Raw genomic sequence first — 25,804 nt, 5'->3', positions numbered from 1 at the left:
TGAAACAAAGAGTTATGTGGCTGTGTTTGAGGGAGAAGCAATAATGCAACTGGGCAACTTTGCTAGTTGTCACTAGCAGCAGCATTCTGCACATGCTGGAGTCCTGACAATAACAAGTCAGGAGACTGGGGGTGGAGAGGATGTAACAGAGAAAGCCAGAAGAGACCCTAATAAGAACTTCAGTGAGAAGATGTTTTAATAATGGTGTATAAATACACTTTGAAGGTAGTAAGTGGACATGAAGATGTAGATGATACAAGTAATACCAAATTTGAAAGTGAAAAGGCCATCAAGAGTACAGATAGGCAGAAAGTGATAGCTTAAAGCCAAGATAAAACTGTGTCAGAATATCCTGCTCATCAAGAGGAACTTTAAAGCAATGTCAATTCAGATAGTGGAATACTTGAAATATTTTTGATAAGCAGAACATTACATTTAGAGATTACTCTTGTTAAAACAATTACTTGTCTTTATTAAAAAATGAAGAAGTAGATAATTTTTAAACTCACTAATTTTAAAGCTCTCCATTGTTATTTTTTGACAGTTTGGAATTTATTTTCTGCAGAAGAGGATACATCTAACTCCACATCGTTCTTCACAGGAACAAGATTTCATCCCCAAACCTCATACTTTAACAAGTCCCAAAGTGTAAAAGGTAAAACTGTGTTCTTATGATTAATGAGATTCCCATGGCTTTCAGTTACCAACGCTGATGGGCTGAATAGCAGTGTTTAAGTAGTGTTTTTTGTTCTCCAGAACATGACTGAATCTTAGAAGTAGACATAGTCATGTATTTACCTAGCGTTTACTTTAAACTTGACTGGCTTTGGTGGCATTGTCTCTGCAGTCTTATCCTTGGCATGCAGTAACACTGAGAATGTTCAGTGTGTTGCAAATTTGGATGCAAAGACAGAAGAGTCAGGCCTTGAAAGATGAGAAACTGGTATGCTACAAGTGCATTTCCTGTACTTTGCAGTACTTCAAACTATTTGTCTTGGATACCAGATCTAGGTTGCCAGTTCTGGTGTAGGATCTGTATATTGTAATGAATGATTTTGTTGAATTCTGGGGATTGGGTGCTCTGTTAAAGGGAAAAATACTGACTTTTAAATTTTGATTCTGCATAATGAATATGTCAGTTATGTCACAAGTAAGTTTTCTGTATTTATCTATACAGGTGTTTTTCTTTTGCAGATTAGAGAATGTATGTAATTTGTCTTAAGAGAATTTCATATTGCTCTTGATCCATAAAATTTAGGTACCATTTTTGTATAAAAATTAACACAGGGCTAGAAGTGTAATTAGTGCATAACTGTATTAGTGCTTACCATGTTAGCTAAATAAATACAAGTTTATAGCTTTTGTTTTGATTGTAAACTTAATTCCATGCCAGTCATGATAGTTAGCTTTTACTGCTGAGCAAACTGTCTCTTGTGCACTTTTGACAACAATTCAAACAGACACTTCTTCATAATTTACTTTTCTCGTGCCATTTATGGCTGGCTTTCGAATGGCACAATTCTGTTACTTGGCCAACTAATTTGGGGAATTTAATTTCTCAGTCTGGCCAGTGCAATTGTTAGTTTGAAGAGTTGGAGGAAAGAAGTGGTTTGGTGCTGGTGTGTTTTCATAGCACTAGATTTTGGAGGGTGAAGGCAAGACAAAAGTGGTCCATACTGGTTGAAGAAGTGGGGCATTTGGGCAGAAACACCAGCACGCCTTGAGATGTGCCATGAAAGATTCTCCTGCAGCACAGCTCTCCCATTTACTTTCCTGCTCCACTCAAGTTATGAAACTTTGTGGTGAAAAATGCTGTTCTTGTGGAGGAAACCCACGCAATATGTGGCTGTTGTAGATGCAGAGACGCTTTGGTTGAACTACAAGCTTTCTTCCTCAGTTTCCTCATCATGCATTTGCTGCCGTATTTCTTCTGGTATTGGCACTGCAAGTTCAGGTTTTAGAACTCTCAGAAACAAATCTTGGAGAATATTGAGTCGCTAAATGGACTAAGATCATCTTCTTTGAAATAAATAGCCTTTTTACTATTAAGTTTGTAGCCTACTAAAAAGTCCTGAAGATCAGCAAGTTCAGCTTATATAAAACTTGCTGCATGCAGTTTCCTAATCACTGCCAATGTTACTATCTTGCTGCTCTTTTTGAGCAGCCTCTGGTAACTAAATTTTCCATATGAAAGGAACAGGTTTAATTTTATTGTTTTATGTTTGAATTTAGCCTTTTCATAATCTGTGTTATATTCCTTCTCTCACTATTAATATTTTGTTCACATTCTTAACTCAAAGTCAAATGCACATCTGGAAAACCAAAAACTTCCTGTCATGAGTAAGTGACTGCTTTAAAAAATGGTCAGATTAAATTTCTCACAGTACAGAGATCACATTCTAATTGGTATCTTGTTATCTTTTCACGTATCTATGATAACAATGTGCTCAAGAAAAAGTACAGTAAGAATAAAGTATAGTTGTACTGTATCCCAAATTCTTTTTGTTTGCACTGTTTCTAAACAGAATGTACTGCTAAGTGTATTTAACATCTGTTCAGCCTTCAAACTTATGAGGGTTATTTAGGAAAAAAAGTTTAAAAAAAAATTAAAAGCTGTATCTGAATTCAGAGTCATAAAAAGGTTTGTATTGGTTTAGTGCAGACATATTTACTGTAGCCTTTATAATGTTCCCTTGAACTCTGTCATGTAAAATGAAATGTTAAGGCCCAGTTTATGCTGGTAATGGAGACTGCTTTAGAGAAGGTAGGAGGGCAGAGCAGAAGGTTGGAAGAGAGGGGCGGAGTAGGAGCAAATGAAAATGTCAGTATGCTCTAATGAAGAACACGTTTTTTCTGCTCAGTCACATTTTGGTATATTTTCTTCTCTTATAGGCAAGCGTACAAATGTCTACCACAAGACTAAAGTGTGATATGTTATGTTTTTTACCATAAGCACCCATAAAATGAGCTCCATTGCAGACAGGTATGTTAATAAATATGGAGAGTTTTAGGAAAATTACTGGTCAGTTCTTTCTTTAATAGTCTTTTTTGTATGGTTAATACATTTAGATTTTAACTTATGCAAAAATCAAAGTGTGAGGTTTTGGTTATTTTTGACGAAGTTAATTTGGTAGTTGTTAGATGTGTCATTCTTTAGTCACTGGAAATAGTGATTTCAATTGCTTGAGGTTAGTCTTAAAATGCATTACTTGTTTTCAGCTATGGAACAACATCTGTGCAAGTTGAGCTGATTTTTAACATTTACTTAACTTTTAATTTTTTTAGTACTTCAGTTTTTGATTAAGAAAAGCAAATACATTTAAATGATTAGTGTTGCTGTAGATGATAGCAAAGTGACCTGCTAACCTATTTCAAGGGAAAAGTAATAGCTGTGGTCTGTTTTCTACTTGATTCCTTGAGCTGCGCTCTCTTAGCAGCTTAGGTGAACAGCTGTACTTAATATCCTGTATATTACCATTTTTGAGACTTTGGGAGATGAAACTTGCATCTAATTTATGTCAAGTTAAACACAATTAAAAAAAATAAGAATAAAAGCAAAGAGTAAAACTTCCATAATTCCAAAACTTCCATAAACCCTAACTTGTCAGTTCTTCTAGGGAAATTTTGTGGCATCTCACTGAAACTTCAGCCTTTTAATACATGAATTGCTTCTAAAAGCTTGATGTTTATGTAGTAGCATACAAAGTAGTAACTTCTTAACATCACTGCTTATCATAATGTACAGTACAATTGCCTGATGGTTTATAAATCAGAGAGATGACGTAAGCATTTTAGAAGGGTTACTTGGCTTAAGGGAAGGAAACACTAGCATAAGATGTTTCAGGACAGACCACAGAGGTCAGTGTGGACAGCACTAAGTAGACTAAAAGCAGGGAGAAGTTAGAGAAATATCACGTGAAAGTCCATTAGACAGCAGTTTTGGAAAACAGAAGAACAGTTTTGACTTGACTTTCAAAGCAAAAGGAAGTGAAACAAAGTAATCGTATGAAGAATACTGAGGCATCTTAGAAAGAAAGCACATTCTTATTTTGGTATTTTAACACCTCTTTAGCAGTAGATGGACAGTTGTCAAGCTAAAAAATTTTATGATACTTATGGAGGAAGCAAATAAAATGAATACTTATTGTTAAACATTGATATTGTGTATTTATGAAATTACATATGTGGATGAAGTATAGCATATTCCTTAGGTCTCTTCCACTAATAATATTTCAGAGTTTCTGAAAAATACATTTTCAGTAATTGGAATAGAAATTGCCAGTAAGTAAAAATAAATTACATATGTCCTCACTCATGTTTTCAAAAGGGTAAGGTCCTGCAAGTAATAAAGAGGATAGAAAACCAAATTTAAGTGTTGTTCAGTTAAGTGTTTGTATAGGGCTGTAAGTTCTTTTAAGAAACAGTCCAAGAATCCTTTGAGTTGTGTCAGAAATACAAGATTTTTTGCTTTTTCTTTAGCAAATGCAAGCAGAACATAAAAGACTTAGCTTCAGGTCACTGATGATGGTCCTTGTGAGACATCACAGTAAAAGTTCCTTGCTTTCTTGATGTAACAGAGGTGATGATGGTGAATAGTCAGCTCTTTCCCCTTCCTCCTTCTTTGTGATTGGACTTCAGAGGGGAGGAATTTCCACTCCAACATTTATTTCTTTTTGATTCTTTCAGAAATGATGGAAGCATTTTTGATGGGCTGGTGGAAGAAGATGACAAAGATAAAGCAAAAAGGTAAATTGCAAAGTTATTTAAAGCTAAGAAATGTCCTGTTCTTGTATGCTTTAACTTACCAGTGTGATTTCTGAACAATAAAAAGGTTACTCTTCAAATAAATGTATTACTCAACGGCATTTCTTCTACTGTGATTTTTCAGATATATTGTATATTTATAATCGTGGTTCAGTTATTTGTGTTTTGTAAAGTGACACTTTATTCCAAAGTCTTTGCTGCACTGTTCCTTGAGGTGGAAGCCATTCTTCAAAAATGGTGTTTGAGATACAGAGTAGGTGTTTTTGTGACAGTTATCACAGCAGAAATACTTAAGGGGCTGTCAGGAGCCTGGCAGTAGTATGCAGTTCACAAGGAAGTCTCATAGTTTTTATAAAACCTTTTCTGATTTGCTTTTCAGAGTGTCTAGAAACAAGTCCGAAAAGAAACGTCGAGATCAGTTTAATGTCCTTATCAAAGAGTTGGGTTCCATGCTTCCAGGTAATGCTCGGAAGATGGATAAATCCACTGTACTGCAGAAGAGCATTGACTTTTTACGGAAGCACAAAGGTAACAATAAATGTTATTTATAAATTCTTAATTTTTCAAGTCATACTCAATTATTACATAAAATATTAAAAATTTTGCAGCTTATTTAAGGAATTTGTCAAAAAAATGTGAAGCGCTCCTGGAGAAAGATATTCTTAAAATCATCTAGGTAGCAGAGATCTAACTGTGTTTCTGCTAATACTTAATAAAAACCAGTACTATTTGTTTTGTCCCAAGTTGTCAACGAAAACTGTTCCACAAAGAGGAGATTTATTTTTGAAGAAACCTCAAAAGTTTTTTGTTCTGGACACACATTGGTGCAAGTCATTAGTTTTGCTTCACAAGAAAACTGCTGATCCATTTCAGTGGGAATACTTATTTGATTATTTAGATAAGCCGGGATTGAACAGTTGGTTTGTCTCTCCAGGTTCTACATGAAGCAAGATAAATCACTGAAAAGCTAGTCCAAGAGAAGTTAGTTCTTGTCATGTCAAGTGTCTACACAACTGGCTGCTTAAGCAGAGGTGATAAGGCAGTAGGGCATTGTGGTTTCCAGCAATGTTTCTGGGTTGGTTGCTTGACAAGAGAAAGTGAAATACAAGGGCATAGAGGCCAGGAGTATGGGCATTTTGGCTTTTTTTTAATCCTTTTAGCTAGGAAAAATTGCCAGAAAAATCTGTAAGCTAAACTTCAGCTAAACTTCTAAAGTTTTAAAATGTGCCCATGGATGTATATGCCGCTGAGTGTATGTGTGTGTGTACGTTGTTCTTTAAAGGTCATGTGAAATGTCAAAAAGATCAATATCCTTGAACATCCTTGCTATGCTTTGTTGCTCTGGCTGATGGCATCAGCTGATGGTGGGATATACCCAGATATGTTGTACTGAAGTTTGTTACAGGTTGTTATTTCTGTAGTGAAAAAATAGTCTTCCACCAAGTGTACACTTGTTTATGGCTGTTAGATATATAAAATATATATGAAGAGTCCCTGTTCCTGCTCCTACACTTGTTCTTAATACAGCACCTTGTGGTTCACACTACCAAAAATAAGAAGGAAACTGAAGAAAATGGACTCTTTTGCTAGTTAAGTAATTTCCTTGGGTAATTTCTTGGAATACATACTAACTAGAAAGCAGTAGGGTCAAAAGAAGTCACTAAAAAGTTATAAAATAAGTAAAGCTGTTAAGTGGATGAATAGTTATGTAATTATCGAATGTGTGTCAATTTAAGGTATGAGAAATGTTTTTCCATGCCCTAGTCTTTTCCATTAGTGTTATGTTTCCAGTAACACCAAATGTGTACTGAATATTGCTATTAAAATTGTAAGCATAACTTAAATGAAAAAGCAGAGGGATGTAATTCATATGAGAATTCATAGGTTTGGGTTTGTTTTTGTCCAATTAAATATTGATTATGCTATTTTAATTTTCTGAGATACGTGTGTCTCATAACAAAAAGAAAAGTGGTATGAAGGCTCTTCTGTAAAATTCAGTTCTGTAGGTTATAAGGCCTTTGTGAAAATCGGTTCAGTTTCAAAATTATTTTGTTTTGTATAGGTGATTCCTGACATAAAATATAGAATACAGAACATGTGTGCCAGCAAGCAGCATATTGGCCAGTTATACTTTTTTCTTCAAAGTGCTTTCTTTTATTTTTCTAAATAAAGGGGCAAAAAAGCAGCTCTGAAGATGGTTGCCTTTTAGGGCATGGCACTTTTGTCCTTCACTTGGTGTGCCAGAATGCAGCTCTGTGTGACTGCACATATCATATTAAGTTCCCTAAAGTTCTGGCTGCCAGTGCATGCTAGCATTGCTGTGCAGTGTTTTACATTAAAATTTTTTGGGACAAAATTTTAGCAAAGTTCAGAAGAATATCTTATGTCCTGAAGTGCTTGGATATGTTACTATAAAGCCAAATTACCTAGCAATAAATGGATTGTTCAGCACTGAGTAGCTGCTTTATGTTTGAAATCCTACTGTGTTCAGCCACCAGGATTTAACTGTGTTGCTTCTGGCTCTTTCTGGACTATTTCCACATTAACTAAGCTTGGTACTCTGGCACCAGCTCCGGAGGAGCTGAGTTGGTTATTGGCCAACATGGATTCCATTTCTCATGGGGAAAATACGGGTTAAACACACTGAAGTTGTATCACTGGGAGCTTCTTGACTAATACTGCCTGTCATTTTTCTTTGAATTTGTAAACAGTAAATTTTTTTTAAATTAGTAAATACTGAGGAATTTAGTTGCAGGTACAATAATTGCAGGTAGTAGACTGATTGTCCTATAACCCACAGAGCAATTGTACAGATCTTGGCTTGGCTAGCAATTTCTATTGAGAATTCTCAGTGCTGGTATAGAGTTACTTCACATACAGAACTTGAAGACTGAAGTTTAATTAGCAAGTTTGGTTATGCTCCTCTTGCTGTTATCTAGCTCAGGAATGTGACCTTACTGCCATTTATCTATGAGTGCAGCCTTCTGACAGAACTAGGCATTTCTCTGAAGGTACTGTTTGCCTGTGTCATACTTGCTCTAATGGAAAATGTGACAGAATGCCTGTACTTGTGGCATTTCGGAATGGTTTGTTAAAGGCATGAATTTTAGTTTTTATTTAGCATAAATCCATTCTAATGCAAGAGACAGTCTTTTTAATTCTGAAGTAGGATGGTTATAAGGGCCAGAATGAGCAAATGAATCAGACTTAGCCAATATTAACTGAAGATTATCTGTGTTCTGTGGAATGAATGCAGTAAGTTCCTGGAATTTTGCCTCCACTTTGGTGGCAGAGCTTTTTGTTTTCGTGTCCTTTGACTTGCTCCTCGGTGTTCAGTATCTTTGTGGTGATTGAAAAGCTAAAATTTGGGTTATACTTAGGGTTTCTTTATTCTCCAGCCTACTCTTTCTGCTTTGTGCTACCATTTCAAAACAGATTGGAAGAGCCTGATGAATTTATATGATTTGTGAGATATGGTAATTGAAAAGTCTTATTTATTGTTGCTTTTTCACCTCTTCTTGTAGCTTTCCACTTCTGGCCAGTTTCTTGCATGATGTTGCTGTTGTTTGCTCTTCTTTTATTTAAGTCTAAAGCTCTTTTGTAAAGTTATCCCTCTTCACTGTGGTGAACAAAATTGCGAACTGCTCCAGCCCTTTGCATATTTAACTCAATTCCAGGTTTTCTGGCTCTTTAAGCCATCTGAACTAAGATTTATCGTAGGATCTTTGTACAGATTTAAAAATCAAAAGCCGTAAAGAATTGGTTTGGTTCTTTTGGTTTGTCTAAATACTTGATTGCTTGTCCAATATTTTTCTTAAAACCAGCACTTCTGTGATGCCTTTGTTATTAATCAAAACTTAACCCTCACAAGGTCTTGCTTCTTGTTGTTTCATCAACAAGTTGATAAGGAAGCATCGCTTTCAGAACCCAGGGTCAGGCTTTGCTTAGCAGCTGTTGATTCTCTCACCTGTATATGGAAGTTAATCTGTGTATTTCTCAACTCCTGCAGAAATCTCTACTTAAGATTTGTCTACATCCAAATTCATCTGTGTGTACCAGGGAGGAATTCTAGAATAGAGTTTGACATGCAGCACTTAAGTCTTTTTTTAAAAACTACTCTTCTTTGAGTGTAACCAGGAAAAAGCAGGAATAAGACAAAGGACAATGACAATTTTTTGTGCAAGGGTTAGAATGACAAGGATTTGCCAAGATACTTGAGCATTAGCCGTTTCAATGACATAAACAGATCAGGAATTTTGGCTTCTAAGTCTTTATAAACAACACTCTTAATAAAACATTTTATTATAGTCTCAGAGGAAAGAGTAGTATTTTTTCATTATCAAAATCCAGTACTTCAGTATTACCTTGAAGTGTGGCAGGGCTGTAGCACAAACTGGTTGAAGGAAAGAGAGGACAAATTTAATTATTACATGGGATAAGACATTTATTTTCTTTTTAAGGAGCAATATCTTTATGTAATGAATGAACAGCAGAGGAGACTGGAGAACTTTCTGCTGTTTTTTAACTGAGTACATGTAGCTTAGGGGGAAAAAGTGGCTTTTGGAGGTATTAATCCTTATACTGTGTATGTGTTTGATTGTAGAAATTACTGCACAATCAGATGCCAGTGAAATTCGACAGGACTGGAAACCGACATTCCTTAGTAATGAAGAGTTCACACAGTTAATGTTAGAGGTATATTATTTCTGTTTTTCTGGGAGTAGAATAATTCCTCACCAGGAGTCATTTCATTATGAAATTTTTCAGTTTGATGACATATATTTTTTTTTTTCCTCATATTTGGGTTGTAACTATATGTTTTCACAAAGATAAACCATGAAAATACCTATGTATTCAGTTTCAGAATTTTTATTCAAAAAAGCAGATTTTCTTTGAACTACATTTTCAATTAAATAAACATAGTAACAGAGCAAGTCTGTAAATGATCGTGTTTACTGTCCAAGTGGATATTTTAAATTATCAACGTAAGGAACGTACTAGAGAAAGAATTACTGTGTATAAATTAAAATCCTGATTATAAAAAAGGCATAACATATCCATGTAACTTGTGAGCAATAAGTACGTGTTTAATTTCTTTACTTGCTATGCTTTCCAAAACTGGTGTGAGAGCATTGTGTTGCTGAAGATTACATGATAGTTTCAAAACTACCAGAAAGAAACTTTAAGTATAAGCTGTTATTTCATTGACAATGAGCAGAAGTAATTTATATCCTATTAATGCAACAATTTAAAATAATAGTTAAATGTAAAATATTACAAATTAGCAAACTCTTTTTCATTTCATAGTTAAACCTTTGCTTTGATGCACAGATAAAATAAAAAAGTTCTGGGTTTTGATATTTAAAAAGTTTTAAATATCCTCTGATATAAGAGGGTTTTTTGAAGATGTGGGCTTTAAAATTTCCTGTTTAGAAATACAATTCTGTCATGCTTTTGTTGGTAGCTTTCAACTGAAACATTTTGTTGTATTCACAGGAAAGAAATTTGAATTCAGTGGAAAATAAGGCAGTCAGAACTGTATCTCACAGGTTTCAAGTCTCAAATCTCACAGCAAGCTTCTTTCTTTGAGATTGGGGATATTGAGATTTTTGGAATACTAAAATTCATTGATTTGGCTGGCTCTTTTACTTGTTTTTCTCATAGTTTTCCCACAGCTTCTTGCTTTTGTCTCTAGATAGTTTTTATGAGCTTTCTGAGGTATAAAATGACAGAATTAAAAATAACAGACAGGCAGAGTGGGAGTCGGGGAAACAGTGTCTGTCTATATATGTACTTGCTTCTGAAACCACAGATTATTTAACAACAGAACAGCATGGAAATTGTAATGCTTTTAGTGTAGAAACAAAATTAGGGATTTTTAGTAAGGAAAGGCATTCCCATTTTTGTAATGAACTAAACTAAAATTGGCCTGTATTATTTTCTGCATTGAATATAGCGTAAAATTTTTAGTATGCTCTTTCTTTTTTATTTAACTGCCCATTATGTTTAATTTCAGGCTCTTGATGGTTTTTTTTTAGCAATTATGACAGATGGAAATATAATATATGTGTCTGAAAGTATAACTCCCTTACTTGAACATTTGCCTGTAAGTAACAAATTGCTTTCAGTAATATATCGTTTTGTCTGTGGTTGATTGGTGTTCTGATATGAATGCTAATTAATTGTTGGCCTTTCTGGCATTGTAGGACAGATGTATGCTTTGTTTTAATGTTTCTGTATTTTCTTCAGCACAACTGCTTCCTACTGGTCTGTCTTCTATAGTAAAAAAATTCCTTTGGAAATGCAAAATGAAGTCAGCACTGTTAGAAAGGATTATGAAGTGCCTAGCATCAGTTTCAATGTTACTGAAGTAACACAGTTGATTGCAGGAGACTAGAGTTCACAGCCTCTACGTGAGTCAGAAGAGAATTATGAAATATCTAAATCGAAAATTTTTTTGACTAGTTTTTTACTTCTTTCTTGACAAACCACTCTGATAAATACATTGCTGCTGGTTCTACTTTTTAAATTCAGTACATACTTTTGGTTTTATCATATTCGCTTATCTTTAATCTGAGTGATTTTGCTCACTGGTACATGTTGCATTCTAGTTTTTAAAGTTACCTTTGAATAACGTTACTCTGAAGTGAGGCAAATTAATTAGTGGGAACAATTGATGAGTTAAATTGAGTCCTATTGTAGAAGAGAAGGACAGATTCTATGAAGGCTAGTTGTCGTACTGTGGTAAGAGAAAAAATAAATTCTCCTAAGGTATGTATGATAACAGACTGAGAAATTTTAAAAATATGCAGGTAATTGTGATTTTTATTTTTTCTTTTATTAGAATTTGCCAGGTTCTCAGAGGCATATTTGTTCTTGGCTTTTAGGTGTGATTTATGCATTCTAAACCTACTTTTTATGATTCCTCTTTTTTGAATACTTAACCAAATGTATTTATGCATATAATCAGTTGCTCAGTTTTGCTGCATCAGTCTCTGTTGTTTGCAGTTTTGTGTACATAGCTATAGAACTGATTATAAGATATGGTAACTGGCAACTCATCCTCACCCAGCAGCCCACTCATCACCCCTCAGTGGGAGGCAATTGGAGGGGTAAAAGTGAGAAAACTCATGGGTTGAGATAAAGACAGTTTAATAGGTAAAGCAAAAGCCATGTATGCAAACGAATCAAAGCAAGGAATTCATTTACCGCTCCCCATGGGGCAGGCATATCAGAGTGAGTTTTTTTCCTTGCAGAATATTAATATGTATTCCAGCAGGTGGCTTTGTTGAGTCAGTAAAGAACTACGGAATTGTTTTACATTAAAATAGTAGACTTTGTGACATTGTGCATCTTGAATTAATGTTTATTAAATCTTTTTCTTTCAGTCTGATCTTGTGGATCAGAGTGTATTTAATTTTATCCCAGAGGGGGAGCATTCAGAAATTTATAAAATATTGTCTTCTCATCTGCTGGAAAGTGATTCCTTGACACCGGAATACTTAAAATGTAAGTAGTTATTTTGGGCTAACCCTTATAGGCAGCTCAGGCCCACACAGCCACTCACTCACTCCTCTCAGTTGGATGGGCAAAGAATCAGAAGAGTAAAAGTGAGCAAACTTGTGGGTTGTGATAAAGGCAGATTAACAGGTGAAGGAAAAGCTGTCTGCACAAACAAAGCAAAGCAACAGCGTCTGGTTGGTAGGCAGTTATTCAGCCATCTCTAGGAAAGCAGGGCTGTCATGTATGGTGGTTACTTGGGAAGACAAATGCCGTAAACCCAGATGTCTCCCCCTTCCTTTCCCCAGCTTTTGTTGCTGAGCACAGTGCCATGCAGGGATATCCCTTAGTTCAGGTCTCCCTGCTGTGTCCCCTCCCAGCTGCTTGTGCACCCGCAGCCTCCCCACCAGCGGAGCAGAGTGAGATGAAGAGAAGGCCTTTGCACTGTGTAAGTGCTGCATCCCTGTGTTAGCAGCACTGTTCTAGTCAAAATCCAAAACAACGCCATGTGAGCTGCTATGGAGAAAATTAACCCTATCCCAGATAAAACCAATATAGTAGTTGTGTTAAAACTGTCTACTTGGAATTCCACATGATCAGTTTTTCTAGTGTTACTTAAACAGAGACATATACTTCAGCCCTGAAGAACAGAAGTGTTACTTTGTGTTGCCCCTACTCTAGAGGAGAATTTTCAAAGTTACATTGCTTTTCAGTCTATAACTTTCCTGTGTATTAGAAATGTTCCTATTGTTTATAGAGCTTCTATTAAACAGTTTTAGCAGTTGGCAGGTATAAATACATAGCAGCCTAATGGAGTTTAGGAGCATGTGCTTTAGCGAGCTTAAGTTCAGGGCATTTTCTTTAATGCAGCTCTAGTTCTCAGAGGTTTTCATGTCACTAATATGCAAGCCCTTCATGCACAAAATCTAAAGGAGTTCTTTAGATTAGTTATTGTCATGCTGGCTAAAAGCAGACGCTGTTGATGCTTTAAGATTTTAGCCTTTATATTTTTCAAATCTTACACTGCATTAGTGTATAACTCTAAACTCCACATAAAGTTGACTGTCTCAACATTTTGGTCAGACAAAACAGTCCCTCTAGGCCTGAGATTCAAGGACACCCTACAGCCTCAGGTCCCAAAAAGTATAAATAAAAGTCAATTGGGGGAAGAGCTAACTGGGGTATATGACTTCATTACCTGAAGCTGTAATTGGAGGATTAAATAGACCAAACTTATATCTGTCTGAAAAAATCATAAGCCTCATCCATCTTGGGGGTATCCTCTGGAAGGCTCCTGACAGCCCAAGGTGTGCCTGTTTGAAGCCTTTAATAAACACCTACTTTATTCTCCTAATCCTTGTGTAGCCTCTCCAAGGTATCACTGTAGCCAGCTGTAATCACTACACTTACAGTACCTCAATATGTATTCAGCTTAATTATTCCTTCTTTCCATTTCATGTTGCCTGTGTGCTTCATCAAGCATATAGCCTCTTACTTTGTTTGTGGGTTTTTTTTGCAGCAAAAAATCAGCTAGAATTCTGTTGCCATATGCTGCGAGGAACAATAGATCCAAAAGAGCAACCTACATATGAATATGTAAAATTTATAGGAAATTTCAAGTGTTTGAATCACGGTAAGTAATTTCAGCAGCATTGGAATGGAATATGTAGGCAGCTCCATAGCTGAACTGGCTTGAAATCATGGTGCAAAATGCAGGTGAATTAAAATCAGGCTTTCGAAAGAAGATCTGGAAGCAGTTTTATCACTTCTATCTCAGTGTAATGGAAAAGAAGAAAAACTGCCTATCAGGTATTACAGGTCTGTGTATTTAAATTCAAAATGTAGTGATTATACTTAATGCTTTCAATTAAAGAAAAGTAGTATTTTGTAAAACATTGTTTAAAAGATTGTAAGAGAAATTTAAACAATTGTTTTATTTTAGAGTCTGAATTTAGTTCGGCATAAGCCATATTTAAGCAGGTGACTAACTTGAAGATCACTGGTACTGAGTACCTGCAGTTCTCATTACACAGGCAACTGGGAAGGAAAATGTAGGTTTTCTCCCCATTTCAGTTCAGTTTCATTTGATAGGAGTTACCATTCAGATGAGCGCTTAGGCCATACAGTTTTCCACACTGAGTTCCTACTCCCTTCCATTGAAATTATTTTTATTAGCTATGTGTAGGATTCTTCCTCTGTACTGCATCTCTAATCTCTTTGGCCAGGCTGTGTTTATTTGTCCAAGTGGGTTCTGCAGTGTGATCAGTAAGTAGACTCTTAGAAAGCTCACCCAAAAATATTATGAAAAAAACAGTATGCTGTAAATAAATCTGTGCATTATTTTTATCTGATACCAGTATTTCTCTCACAGAATGGGAAGAGGTTGAGTCTTAATGCAAATGCAGTTATGTAATATTATACGAAAGAAAAGAAACAATCTTGAAAAGGCCAAATATTGTGCTAGTCTTGGAATGAGGAGCTGGGAAACTGCCGACCTATTGGTTGCAATTCAATATTTGGAAATAGTCTGGAACAAATAATTAAACTATGTATGAGTTTCAGGAAGCTAGCAGGGAATTGAATTGTGGATTTTTCAGGGGGAAATAGCATAAAATCAGTTCAGCTTCCTCTACCAAAAAATAACACACTGTGTGGATAAGAGGATAAAGCACAAATAAATTATGGACTTGTAATGTTTTTGTTCTTATATTCTGTTCTCACAAACGTGTAAGGGAAGCACATGTTAATTTAAATTGCTGGAGAGTAGAGGCAGAAACTAATAGGAAAAGTTGCTCACCATCAAAGTACAATTTTAATTGACAACTTCTGGATTTGATCAATATTTTCATTAATGTTATGAGCAATGGAACATAGTTTGCAGTTATGAAATAATCCAGTATAAACAAGAGTAGAATTCATCCCCAAATTTAAAAAAGAAATTATTTTGGGCTAAAACCCCAGAAAAATTGACTAAGAAAAAATGCAAGTTACTACATTTAGGAATATCAAACTGTATGAACAGGGGTGGTTCCAGCCAGCTACATAGCAGTCCTTTAAGAAAAGGAGTTACTGTGGAATGTAAACTGAACGAGACCAAATCACCTTGACCAGCCACCAAGCTGGGAAATGCAAAAGCTTTTCTAAAATACAGTCTAAATCACATTAAATAATCTTGCTGCACTTCTTAGCACTTGCATGTCCTCATCCAGTTTTTGATACTTATCAGAAGTAAAGAAGTTGGAGAGTTCAGAGTACAGCAACGAGAGCACAAAATAGTTTATAAATCTAACTTACAAGGCAAGATAAACGCTGAAGAACGAAGGACAAGGGCTAAGATAAATATTAAAGAAACTGCCTATTTTCTTTCTGATGAAAGGAGTAAAGAGCTGTAAGATGAAATGGCATGAAGAAACTTCAGTATGAGTTCTAATCTAGATCTGAATTAAAACCACTTAGCCTCACAGTGTTTTGAAATCACCATCTCTATACCTTAGTAAATATAAACTAATTTGGTAACTGCTAGAAATGAAAGATAAGATTAATCTGTTTTGAGGTCTAGTCCATCCTTTGTCTCCTTTTGATTCCACTGTGTGATTCAACCAGTGGAATTTGTTCTTAGCTCAGCATTCTGATTCTTTCACTTCCATAATTGTGCCGTTGATTCTTCTGTCACTCAGCATGTCTTCAGCATGTATTGCTTAAATGTGATGGAAGTCTAGAGAATAAATATTTTTTCTCAGAGTTCAAAAGAAAAAATTAACAAAACCTGATACAAAAGATAAAATTCAATGATATTTCTGAATAAAGTCTAATTCAGTCATTTTTACCTGTTAGCAAGGATTAGAACTGTTACTAGTTTCTTAAAAATGCTTCATCAGTAATAATATCATATTAACTGTAGTTTTAGTTCTTTGAGAAAATCACTTAGTGGTCGTGTTCCCATTACTACTATGTAACTGCTCCTATTACTGTGGTACTATTCCTGTGCATGTAAGTGTAGATATGTAGCATTTTTCTTAACGGCTATTAAATTACAAGCAAACCACAGAGAAATACTATGCCACTTGTCTTCAGATATTATTGCCATTTTCTTCCAAATTTATATTGTCATCTGTGTTGTCATCTCTGTCTGCCTTCAGTTCCCAACTCAGCGCACAATGGTTTTGAAGGAACTATTCAGAGATCACACCGGCCTTCATATGAAGAGAAAGTTTGCTTTGTAGCCACAGTTAGATTAGCTACACCTCAATTTATCAAGGTATGTACAAATGAAATCACTATTATATCATTCTTAAATGGACTCCAAATGGGAAAACTTCAGAGAATGCACACAACATTTAAAATATTGATGAAAACCATAAAGAATTTTATCATATGAGACTGGAAGTGACTGTTTCTTACTTCAAATAAGAACCTTGATGCAAAGTATCAAACAAAGTTATGGTGAACACTAATTTTCAATGGTAATATAAAAGAGAAATATGCTAGAAATAAATTTCAAAGAAGTCTACAGGAATATAATTTAGCAAGATGAACTTAAACAATATGAAAGATTGCATTGAGATTCCACTTTCACTGGACAAATGATTGATTTTAGTTGAAATTTGGATGTGAATTTTTTGTTGGTGGTGGTCTTTCTGCAGTTTGACACATGTCAGTAATGAAGAGTTGGGTTTGAGGTAATAGAAATCTTTTGTTTCAATGCAGTTATTCAGTAACTCAGTGACTGAAACATAGCATTTTGCTTAGCTGCTTATGTACAACACAAAGCTGCCTTTCCAAGTTTAGAATCAAATGCATGTGATACTTATAGTTCAGTAAGTATAATCCTGTTTCTCTCCAACACTGGTCAAAATAAATACTCAGGATACAGTACAGTATAGTCTGTGATTGTGATTCCAGTTATATGTTTCATACAAATGTATGAATCAAGGTTCAGGATAGTCTGCTATGTAACACTTGTTTTTGCAATTCAGCTGTAAAGTAATGCCATGAAATGCGTGTGGCCCGGTGTTAAGTTATTGTCTGAACGTTCAAACATTCTGCCTCTTAAGTTTAAAGCACTGATGTCTTAAGCTGAAGACTGTTGGTGGTAGCTTCTGAAGACATGGTTTGTACACTTTGCACTTCCAAAAGCATAGCAGGGAGCCTGTGGAGAAATCATATAAACTTCTTCAGTCCACCAGGCTGAATAGGAATTTTGTCTCTCCAGGTTCGATGGCAGAGAAAATTTTTTCTGAAACTATGGAAATCTTTATCTGCCACTTTTCTTCCCATGCAGGTCTAAAGATATTCTTCCTGTTATGACTACACTTGGTAGAGGTCTTGTATGTGGGATTTTTGCTTCATGAAATGGTTGTGGAAAAAAAGGCCAACCTGACATTTGCAATTGCTTTTGTCTTTTAAAGTCTGATAGTTCATAGAAAACTTCTATGTTTCCTACTTCTGCAAGCTGAGGAACATCCATTTATGATCTCCAAGTGTCTCAGTCTCCTGCAGGCTGAAGCCTTACAGATTATACTCTGGCCGAAGTTTCATTCCTTTATCTGAACCTTTGAGCCCTTAGTGCTGAAAAGAGCTTCCATGTTACAAAAGTTTTACTATCCTCATGAGACTTTTGACTGATGCTGTTTATTTGGACAATCTTTTGAAGAAGACTTACGTTTGAGTAAATGCTTAATCTGGCAATTCATGTTTATACTTGTGGTACCTTCTGTTCTTACTGAGGCTAGCATTGACTAGACTTTAGCAAATGAGTGTATGTCAGGAATTTTACCGTCCCAGTAACTTCACTAACAAGTGTGTGATGCAGCCAGTAAGGAGATGTGTGTTTCAGTACTTGCCTTATTTAAGGTAGAACCTTCCTGTTCATCTGTCACTTACTCTCTTTCTTTCAGTTGGTATACAGTTCTGAATTTTTTTCCTCTCAAATGTAATTTCTCAGGATATGCAATGCTTTTTTTACCTTTAAAGTTCATATTTTTATTTTATGCATATGACCTTAACACTTTTGCAACAAAACATGTCACAAATTTGCTCCCTAGTGAAGACATTTGGTTGTAGACATTCTTTAAAACATTTGTCTTGCATTTTGGCTAGTTGAGGATTGCATCCTCTCAAGAAGGCAGGATTAATCCAGCCAAAAGGATTCTACCAGAATACTTTTTGTTACAAATGAAAGTCCTTTCTTTTCTAGATGCCTTGTTGACAACTTCAACAAGACGCCTTGTTGAACAAGCTGGCTTCTGCCCAGGGGTATTTTACAGTGGAATATCTGCAAATCATTAATATAAATGCATTGAGTAATTGGATACTAACCTGCTGCCATTTCCTCTCTAACCATGATGTTTTTACTTTGGTTTTATTGCCTGCACCTCAGTGATTTTTACTTTTCATTTTGACTTGTGCCAAAATAATTAGATCAAAAGAAACAACAAATCAAAAGTGTATCTCGAGGATATGCTCTTGTTCTGTCATTTCTCTTACTTTGAGTGGTGCTTTATTAAATGCTATAATTTTAGAAAAGTAGATGAGCTTTGGGTTCTAGGGGCAGTTTCAGGTTTGAAGCTTAAATCTTGCTGACTGGAGTTCACATCAAGAGTCATAAATTTGTGCCCAGAGTTGTTTAGTTCATTGCCTCCATCTAATTCATCCATCATTCCATTGTTTTCTAAGTCATTGTCTTTAGATTTTACAATGATGAAGGTGAGGAAAAAAAACGTAGTGTAGGTATGGTCACTTTTTCCTTTCATAGAAAGAAAACTTAGATGTATTTAAAAAACTGCAAAGTATCCAAAAGTATCCAATCCTCTTTGGATTATAACCAGAAAGAATGAAAAGAAAGGTGGTCCCTCTGTTGGTCTTCTGCTGTATTTTTCTGCAGGACTACTTTAGTTAGAGATGTTTGCAGGGCAGCAGTGTGCTCATCTGTCCACACTTGAGAGTATTCTGTCAGTGTAGCAGCAGCTTCCACATTGCAGTCTTTAGGAAACTCTTGTACCCCATCATCAATAGATTCCAGTGTGTTCCTGGCACTGGGAATGCCATTGCAAGCTCCTACAAATGACAAATGTGTGCAGCTGTCCAAAAAAGAAAGATTTACTTATCTCTAATTTTAATGTCGTTCTTTGAGGGGTGTATTTGTATGCATGTATTCCATCATCCATCTTCCTTCTTGTGAGGCAGTACTAGAGGAGTTTGCAAAAGAATTGGCCGACTTGGGGTATGTGGTGTTGTGACTGTCTCTGCATGAGGCACAATACTCAGTGGGGCGTCTTTACCTTTCTTGAAGGGGACAGTAGAAGTTGACTGACATGCTCTGAATACATTGGAGCAGAAAACATTTAAAATTATGTGCAGAATACCTTAAGGTTTTGTTGTAATGGAAGTACAGCCATTCTCTTATTTCTCATGAGTTCTAACTGTAAGAATGGTGTGTTATTTGTCGCACGTGTCTGTGCACTCAAAGAGACGTGGAGTACTTTGTGTTCACTAAAGGGAAGAATTGTATTCCTAAACCCAGGGTAATGTGAACATCTTACTAATGTTGGTTTTTACCCATTATAAATACAGACTATAATCAGACTGTCTGGCAGGAATGTTTCATCTCTTTTCATGTTACCATTTAAAAGCATAGCTGCTTTTAAATCCAGGAACTATGGATTTCTGCTGGTACTACTGTGTTTGTAGATACTGAGTTTGAGTTTATCTCATGACATGGTTAGTCCATTTAAATCAACCAAGCATCAGCTTGACACAGTTTAGATTAGATTCTACCTCAGTACCGTGAGTCTAAACAAGCAAAACCAATGAAGCTGTCTAAAAATAACATTATAACTATTGTGGAATTATCTACTAACTTTAGGTGTCTGAATTTTGAAAGAGCTTAGGTACTAGAATAGAGCAGTTTTAAGAGATTTTTTTTTTCCCTTTTTAGGAAATGTGCACTGTTGAAGAACCCAATGAAGAGTTCACATCTAGACACAGCTTAGAATGGAAGTTCCTGTTCTTGGATCACAGGTGCATTTCCTTCTGTGTAGTAGCAATAGCAGCTGCATCAGTGGTGGCTGTAGTATTTGAAGTTCACTAATATGCATCAACTACTTATGGCTTGTGTTGGATTTAATTTTTTAATTTTTTTATTGGAGCACATACTGTAAATAACCTTATATAATTCTGGTTTGTTTAAGATTGTTTCATGTGTGTGAAAATAAAATGACATTGATTTTTTTATTAATTAGGGCACCTCCGATAATAGGTTATCTTCCATTTGAAGTTTTGGGAACATCAGGCTATGACTATTATCATGTGGATGATCTAGATAATCTGGCAAAATGTCATGAGCATTGTAAGTACAACTAAGTCACTAAAATGAGCAAGTTTTTTAAATTGTACAACTGTTCTGGTGAAATTTTTTTATATTTTGAGTGAAGTGTCTGTAGTCCCATTCGCTTGACATTATTATACTGCTGTTCTAAATATTTTTTTCTTGTAATACAGAACTACAGAACAGATTTAACTTTATCTTACAGTTCTGGGGTTTCATTGTGGTAAATTGGAGTGCACAGCTCTATGATTAATACTTTTCCAGTTCTTCCAATAGCATTTAAAAGTCTTTAGAATGTTTAATAAGTGCAAAAATTGGTGGAAAATTTTCAAACGTGTTCTTAGTCATTGTCTTAATACTGGATTTAGACATGAATTTGAACTATATGAACCTGGGAAATAATGTTCTTTTGTATGTAATCAGAGTATTGACAACCTGACAACATGGTGAATTTTATTCTTCATCTTTATAGTAATGCAATATGGGAAAGGGAAGTCATGTTACTACAGATTCCTTACAAAGGGACAACAGTGGATTTGGCTGCAAACTCATTACTATATCACGTATCACCAGTGGAATTCCAGGCCGGAGTTTATTGTCTGTACGCACACTGTTGTAAGGTAGGTTACTTTTTAAAGTAATCCTTCTGGCATGGGAGCTATCTTGATGGTATTTTGGAGGTAGAGAAATTATAGCAGTATGAAGAATTACTGGAAAGCTTCCTGGGAAACTTAATAAGCAAGATGGGTTTGAGGAGTTTGTCTTTGAGGTGTACTTTTTAAATCAACCCACGATACAGTGGTCATCTTTGGTTTATTCCTCTAGCTATGCAGAAGTCAGAGCAGAAAGACGACGAGAACTTGGTATTGAGGAATCTCTTCCAGAGATAACAGCAGATAAAGTGAGTATTTTATATAATTTTATTTTACATCTTCACATACTAAAAATAATACAGGAGCAAATACACAGCAGCAAAAAATGTTTTATCCCATTTGTCCTGAAATAAAGTAATTATTTGATCTCTAAATAATATGACTATTGAGAATGATCTAAAAAGTTTAGAAAGAGTGTTTAACTGTACTCTGCCTATAACACCCTTCTCTTTTCAGGAATTAATGTGCATGTAGTTATAACATGGTAGCACCCATAAGTTTTTATTAAGATCTGATTTCTGCACCATTAGATTTCTATATAAATGGTCTCCCTTACTGGAAGTACCCATAATCTGAAAAACCAGGGTCAACACACCAAGAAGGAATTCACAATAGGAAAGTAGGAGCTATTTAATTGTGTGACTCTGTACCACTTCTTAAAAGTATAAAAAAAAAAAAATTGAATTAATGTGTTTGGAAGCTCATTGGGTCTTATCAGCTTGTGGAGATGATCTGATGCATTTTAGTCTGACAGTTCAGAAATGTTTTCCTTTGGCAGTTTCACAAATTTCATCTGTCGGTGCTCCTGGTGGAATAAACTCATCCTTTCTCAAAAGAAAAAGCAGTTCATTCATTACACTGTTGTTCTGAGTGAATTGAGTGGCTACAGAAGGAGGTCGGCTCAGTAGCCAGTTTGTGGCCTAAGTCTGCATGCATTTTGATTTCTAGGCTTATATAGCTTTGGTTTCCAAGGACAAAAGCCTCAAATGGAAACAGAGCTTACAGCCATCAAACAGGTCAACACTTCTGCATGGTCACCTGTGTAAGGGGGTTGATTAGAAACAAAAAGGTCTGAGATAGTTTCTAACAGAAATACACATTGTGTGCTGAGTTAGATAAATGTTGTTTATGTGTATCTCTTCAGAGTCAGGACTCTGGGTCTGACAATCACATAAATACAGTGAGTCTCAAAGAAGCGCTGGAAAGGTTTGATACCAGCCCCACACCTTCTGCTTCCTCCAGGAGTTCAAGAAAATCTTCACATACTGCAGTATCGGATCATTCATGTAAGCACCAACTGTTGAAAATATAATTGCCGTCCTAAGGAAGGCTTTCTCTACCTAATTTAATTAAATGCATAACTGGCAGTTAATCATTTTATGAGAAGTGTGCAAGTGAAAATACCCTTTTTGATGTTTCAGAGGTCTGTAGACTACTCTGAAAAAGACTTCTACTTCTAGGAGTACAATATTGGACGCTAGTACACCCTATTTCAATCCATCAGATTGCACTATTGGCGGATAGCCGGGGAAAACCAAGCCTTAATGGGGTTTTATTCATTAAAAGCTTCCTGTAGTTAGATTATTGCATTACGGAATTGAAATGACAAAATAGTTCTTTCTGTTCTTACTCTCAACATTGTCAGCAACACCAACTAAAATGACAGTGGACACTAGCACTCCTCCAAGGCAAGGCTTATCTGGTCATGAAAAGACTACGCAAAGAAGATCATCTCTGAGCAGTCAGGTAACTTCTGAGAAAAATGTTGTACTTAAACAGGGGAATTCACTTTTAAAGGCTGTTATTAAATCCATATAAGCTTTGTTTTATTTCTTCTAAAAGCACATTTTAAACTGTAAGAGTTTCTCTTGGAATACGGCTCTTAGAACTGCATTGTCAGTATGCAACTTTGTTATACTAGATATTAAAGGAACACAATAATTAAGCATATATGTATTTAGGTTTTGTCCTTCGGAATTGCAAGAATGAGAATGAGTTTCTGCTTTCACTCAAACAGAACTTCTTTCTGTGATTCTGGATTTTTAATATATACACACACACAAATACATATATGTAAAATTGCCAGTGTAATGCTGTGTGTGTCCCTGTAGAGAATTCATACAAATTTATGGCTAAGAATGTTAGTGAATACTTCCATATCCTTTCTCAAATCTTTGTAGTATGAGAAATTGTCATGCTTCATGTACTTGGTGCTTGTTTTCCCGTTGAACTAATACATTCGCTTCATAAGCAGACTGCTTATTAAAATATGTTAAAAATCATTAGTTTACGCATAGATCAAAGGTGTCAACTTGCAAACTTGTTGAAAAAATCTTTCCCTTAATTAAGACTTTTAAATACTTGTAGTTGTAATTTCTGTTTTATACCTACTGGTTATATAGATATTTTTAGCAGTGGAAAAATCATGTATATATTATGTAGATATATCTAATATATAAATAATAATAGTAAATTATATATATATATATATATATAAAATGTAGATTAATTCCCTAATAATTAAGGTTAGATATTTCAGGAAACAATTTCTTGGTTTCTATTATATGTTCATATGATGCTGTTTTGGATTTGACACTTAAAAGAAATACTTCATGTCAAGTAGGAAGTTAATTCTCTTATGATTATGGAACTTTTGTTTTTTAATCCTAGTCTTTAAGCTCACAGTCTCTTGGACAACCAGTAACACAGCCAGCAATATCTCAGCCTGCAACTTTACAGCTCCAGTCTGGAATGACTCAGGTATGGATTTTCTAGATTTATTGTTTATTATTTTTTAAACAGTCTTGCTCTCCTAGAGAACAGCATTCTCCTGGAGGAATGGGCTGCCTGTGGCTTGGGTGGGTGCAATGTTCACTGAGTGAAAAACAGTTTGGATGGTCAGGCCCAGAGAATGGCGGTGAATGGAGTTACATCCAGCTGGCAGCTGGTCACTAGTGGGGTTTCACAGCATTCAGTAGTGGGGCCAGTCCTGTTTAATATATTTATTGATGATACAGACAAAGGGATTGAGTTTGCAGATGACACCCAGTTGGATGAAAGTGTTGATCTGCTGGAGGGCAGGAAGGCTCTGCAGAGGGATCTGAACAAACTGGATTGATAGACTGAGGTTCAACAAGGCCAAGTGTCAGGTTGTGCACTTGGGTCACACCAATCACCAACCCCCTGCGGCGCTACAAGCTGGGGGCAGAGTGGCTGGAAAGCTGCCCAGTGGAAAAGGACCTGGGGGTGCTGGTGACAGCAGCTGAACATGAGCCAGCTGTGCCCAGGTGGCCAAGAAGGCCAATGGCACCCTGCCCTGGATCAGCAATGGTGTGGCCAGCAGGAGCAGGGCAGTGACTGTCCCCCTGTGCTGGGCACGGGTGAGGCGGTGTCTGGAGTGCTGTGCTCAGTTTTAAACCCCTCAGTGCAAGAAAGACGTTGAGGTGCTGGAGCAAGGTCAGAGAAGGGCAAGGGAGTTGGTGAAGGGTCTGGAACATGAACCAGACAAGGAGTGGCTGCAGGAGCTGGGCTGGAGAAAAGGCTCCGGGGAGACCTCCTGAAAGGAGGTTGGAGCGGGCGAGTGTTTGTCTCTTCTCTCAGCTAACTGGGACGGAGTGACAGGAAATGGTCTTGAGTTGCACCAGGGAAAGTTTAGATTGTATATTAGGAAAAATTTCTTTATATGAAGGGTTGCCTGTTATTGGAACAGGCTTCAAGTCATAGTCATAGGCACAGGCTGACCAGGGAATTGGTGGAGTCACCATCCCTGAGGGTGTTTAAAAGCTATGTAGATATGGCATTTAGAGACATGGTTTAGAGTTGGACTTGGCAGTGCTAGGTTAGTGGTTATCCTTGATGATTTTAAAGATCTTTGCCATCTTAAACAATTCTCTGCTTCTGTATTCTGAATATAATGTTAATTTCTTTTTTAGAAATTGAGTCCTTTGGTGCCAAATATTCTCTTGAAATGAACAAATTCTGTAATTTGACACTTTTCCTTTATTTTTTTTCCTTCCTGTTATTTGTGTGGATATAGTCTTCAGCCTTGCACATTAGCAGCGTAGATATAAAAACAGTTAAAGCTAAAATATATAGGGCATGAATTTAAAAATCCATCAACTCTGCTGGCAGCTTTCAAGGCATTTGGTTATAACACAAGGTTGCTTGGTCTGTGAAATGCTTCTGTGTAATAAGAACAGGATATAAGTATCAAAAGGTCATATTGACTTGGGGCCTGTAGCAGATGTCTGAGGAAGAACAGAAGTGGCAAATAGTTTCTCTATGGGCTCAGCCTTCAGCTTTTTGTGACTGATGGTATTCCCATGTTACTTGTATGTTTTAGCTCTTGGTAAATCTTTTTTTCTAAACTGGCACAGTTGTAATTTTGAACATGAGAGAGCTTTAACATCCACAGTACCTTGTAAATTACTAAGGCTATATGTATGTATGTATGTGATTTGGACACCAGTCAGTTTCTTGTGCTATGGATTTTTTTAGTTCACCAATTCTCATGCATCAATTAAATGTTGATTCAATGATGTTTTCATACTCATGAATTGGT

The 25,804-nt window shown here is 36.0% G+C and overlaps 1 protein-coding gene across 8 annotated transcripts in view; it reads left to right on the top strand.

Annotated features, from left to right (window-relative positions):
- The window catches only part of CLOCK (clock circadian regulator), a 66,691-nt gene that overhangs the window by 29,995 nt on the left and 10,892 nt on the right, over positions 1-25,804 (top strand). For 7 of the 8 annotated variants that reach the window (XM_040063987.2, XM_040063981.2, XM_058420546.1 and 4 more), the window contains 16 exons: positions 545-655; positions 2,893-2,983; positions 4,687-4,746; positions 5,144-5,292; positions 9,368-9,459; positions 10,781-10,870; positions 12,153-12,273; positions 13,784-13,897; positions 16,404-16,522; positions 20,201-20,283; positions 20,505-20,611; positions 21,063-21,210; positions 21,416-21,491; positions 22,388-22,529; positions 22,889-22,989; positions 23,914-24,003. In XM_040063987.2, coding sequence (XP_039919921.1) covers positions 2,937-2,983; positions 4,687-4,746; positions 5,144-5,292; positions 9,368-9,459; positions 10,781-10,870; positions 12,153-12,273; positions 13,784-13,897; positions 16,404-16,522; positions 20,201-20,283; positions 20,505-20,611; positions 21,063-21,210; positions 21,416-21,491; positions 22,388-22,529; positions 22,889-22,989; positions 23,914-24,003 — 1,539 coding nt within the window. In that variant the 5' untranslated portion in view covers positions 545-655; positions 2,893-2,936. Of the gene's footprint in view, positions 1-544; positions 656-2,892; positions 2,984-4,686; positions 4,747-5,143; positions 5,293-9,367; positions 9,460-10,780; positions 10,871-12,152; positions 12,274-13,783; positions 13,898-16,403; positions 16,523-20,200; positions 20,284-20,504; positions 20,612-21,062; positions 21,211-21,415; positions 21,492-22,387; positions 22,530-22,888; positions 22,990-23,913; positions 24,004-25,804 lie in introns of those variants that run through there. The other variant, XM_040063988.2, reaches the window with a different exon arrangement.

The sequence above is a fragment of the Hirundo rustica genome, chromosome 5, assembly GCF_015227805.2.
Source record: "Hirundo rustica isolate bHirRus1 chromosome 5, bHirRus1.pri.v3, whole genome shotgun sequence".
In the NCBI taxonomy this organism is placed as follows: Eukaryota; Metazoa; Chordata; class Aves; order Passeriformes; family Hirundinidae; genus Hirundo; species Hirundo rustica.
Note: the sequence above shows the minus strand (reverse complement) of the source record. Positions and strands in the feature narration are given on the sequence as shown.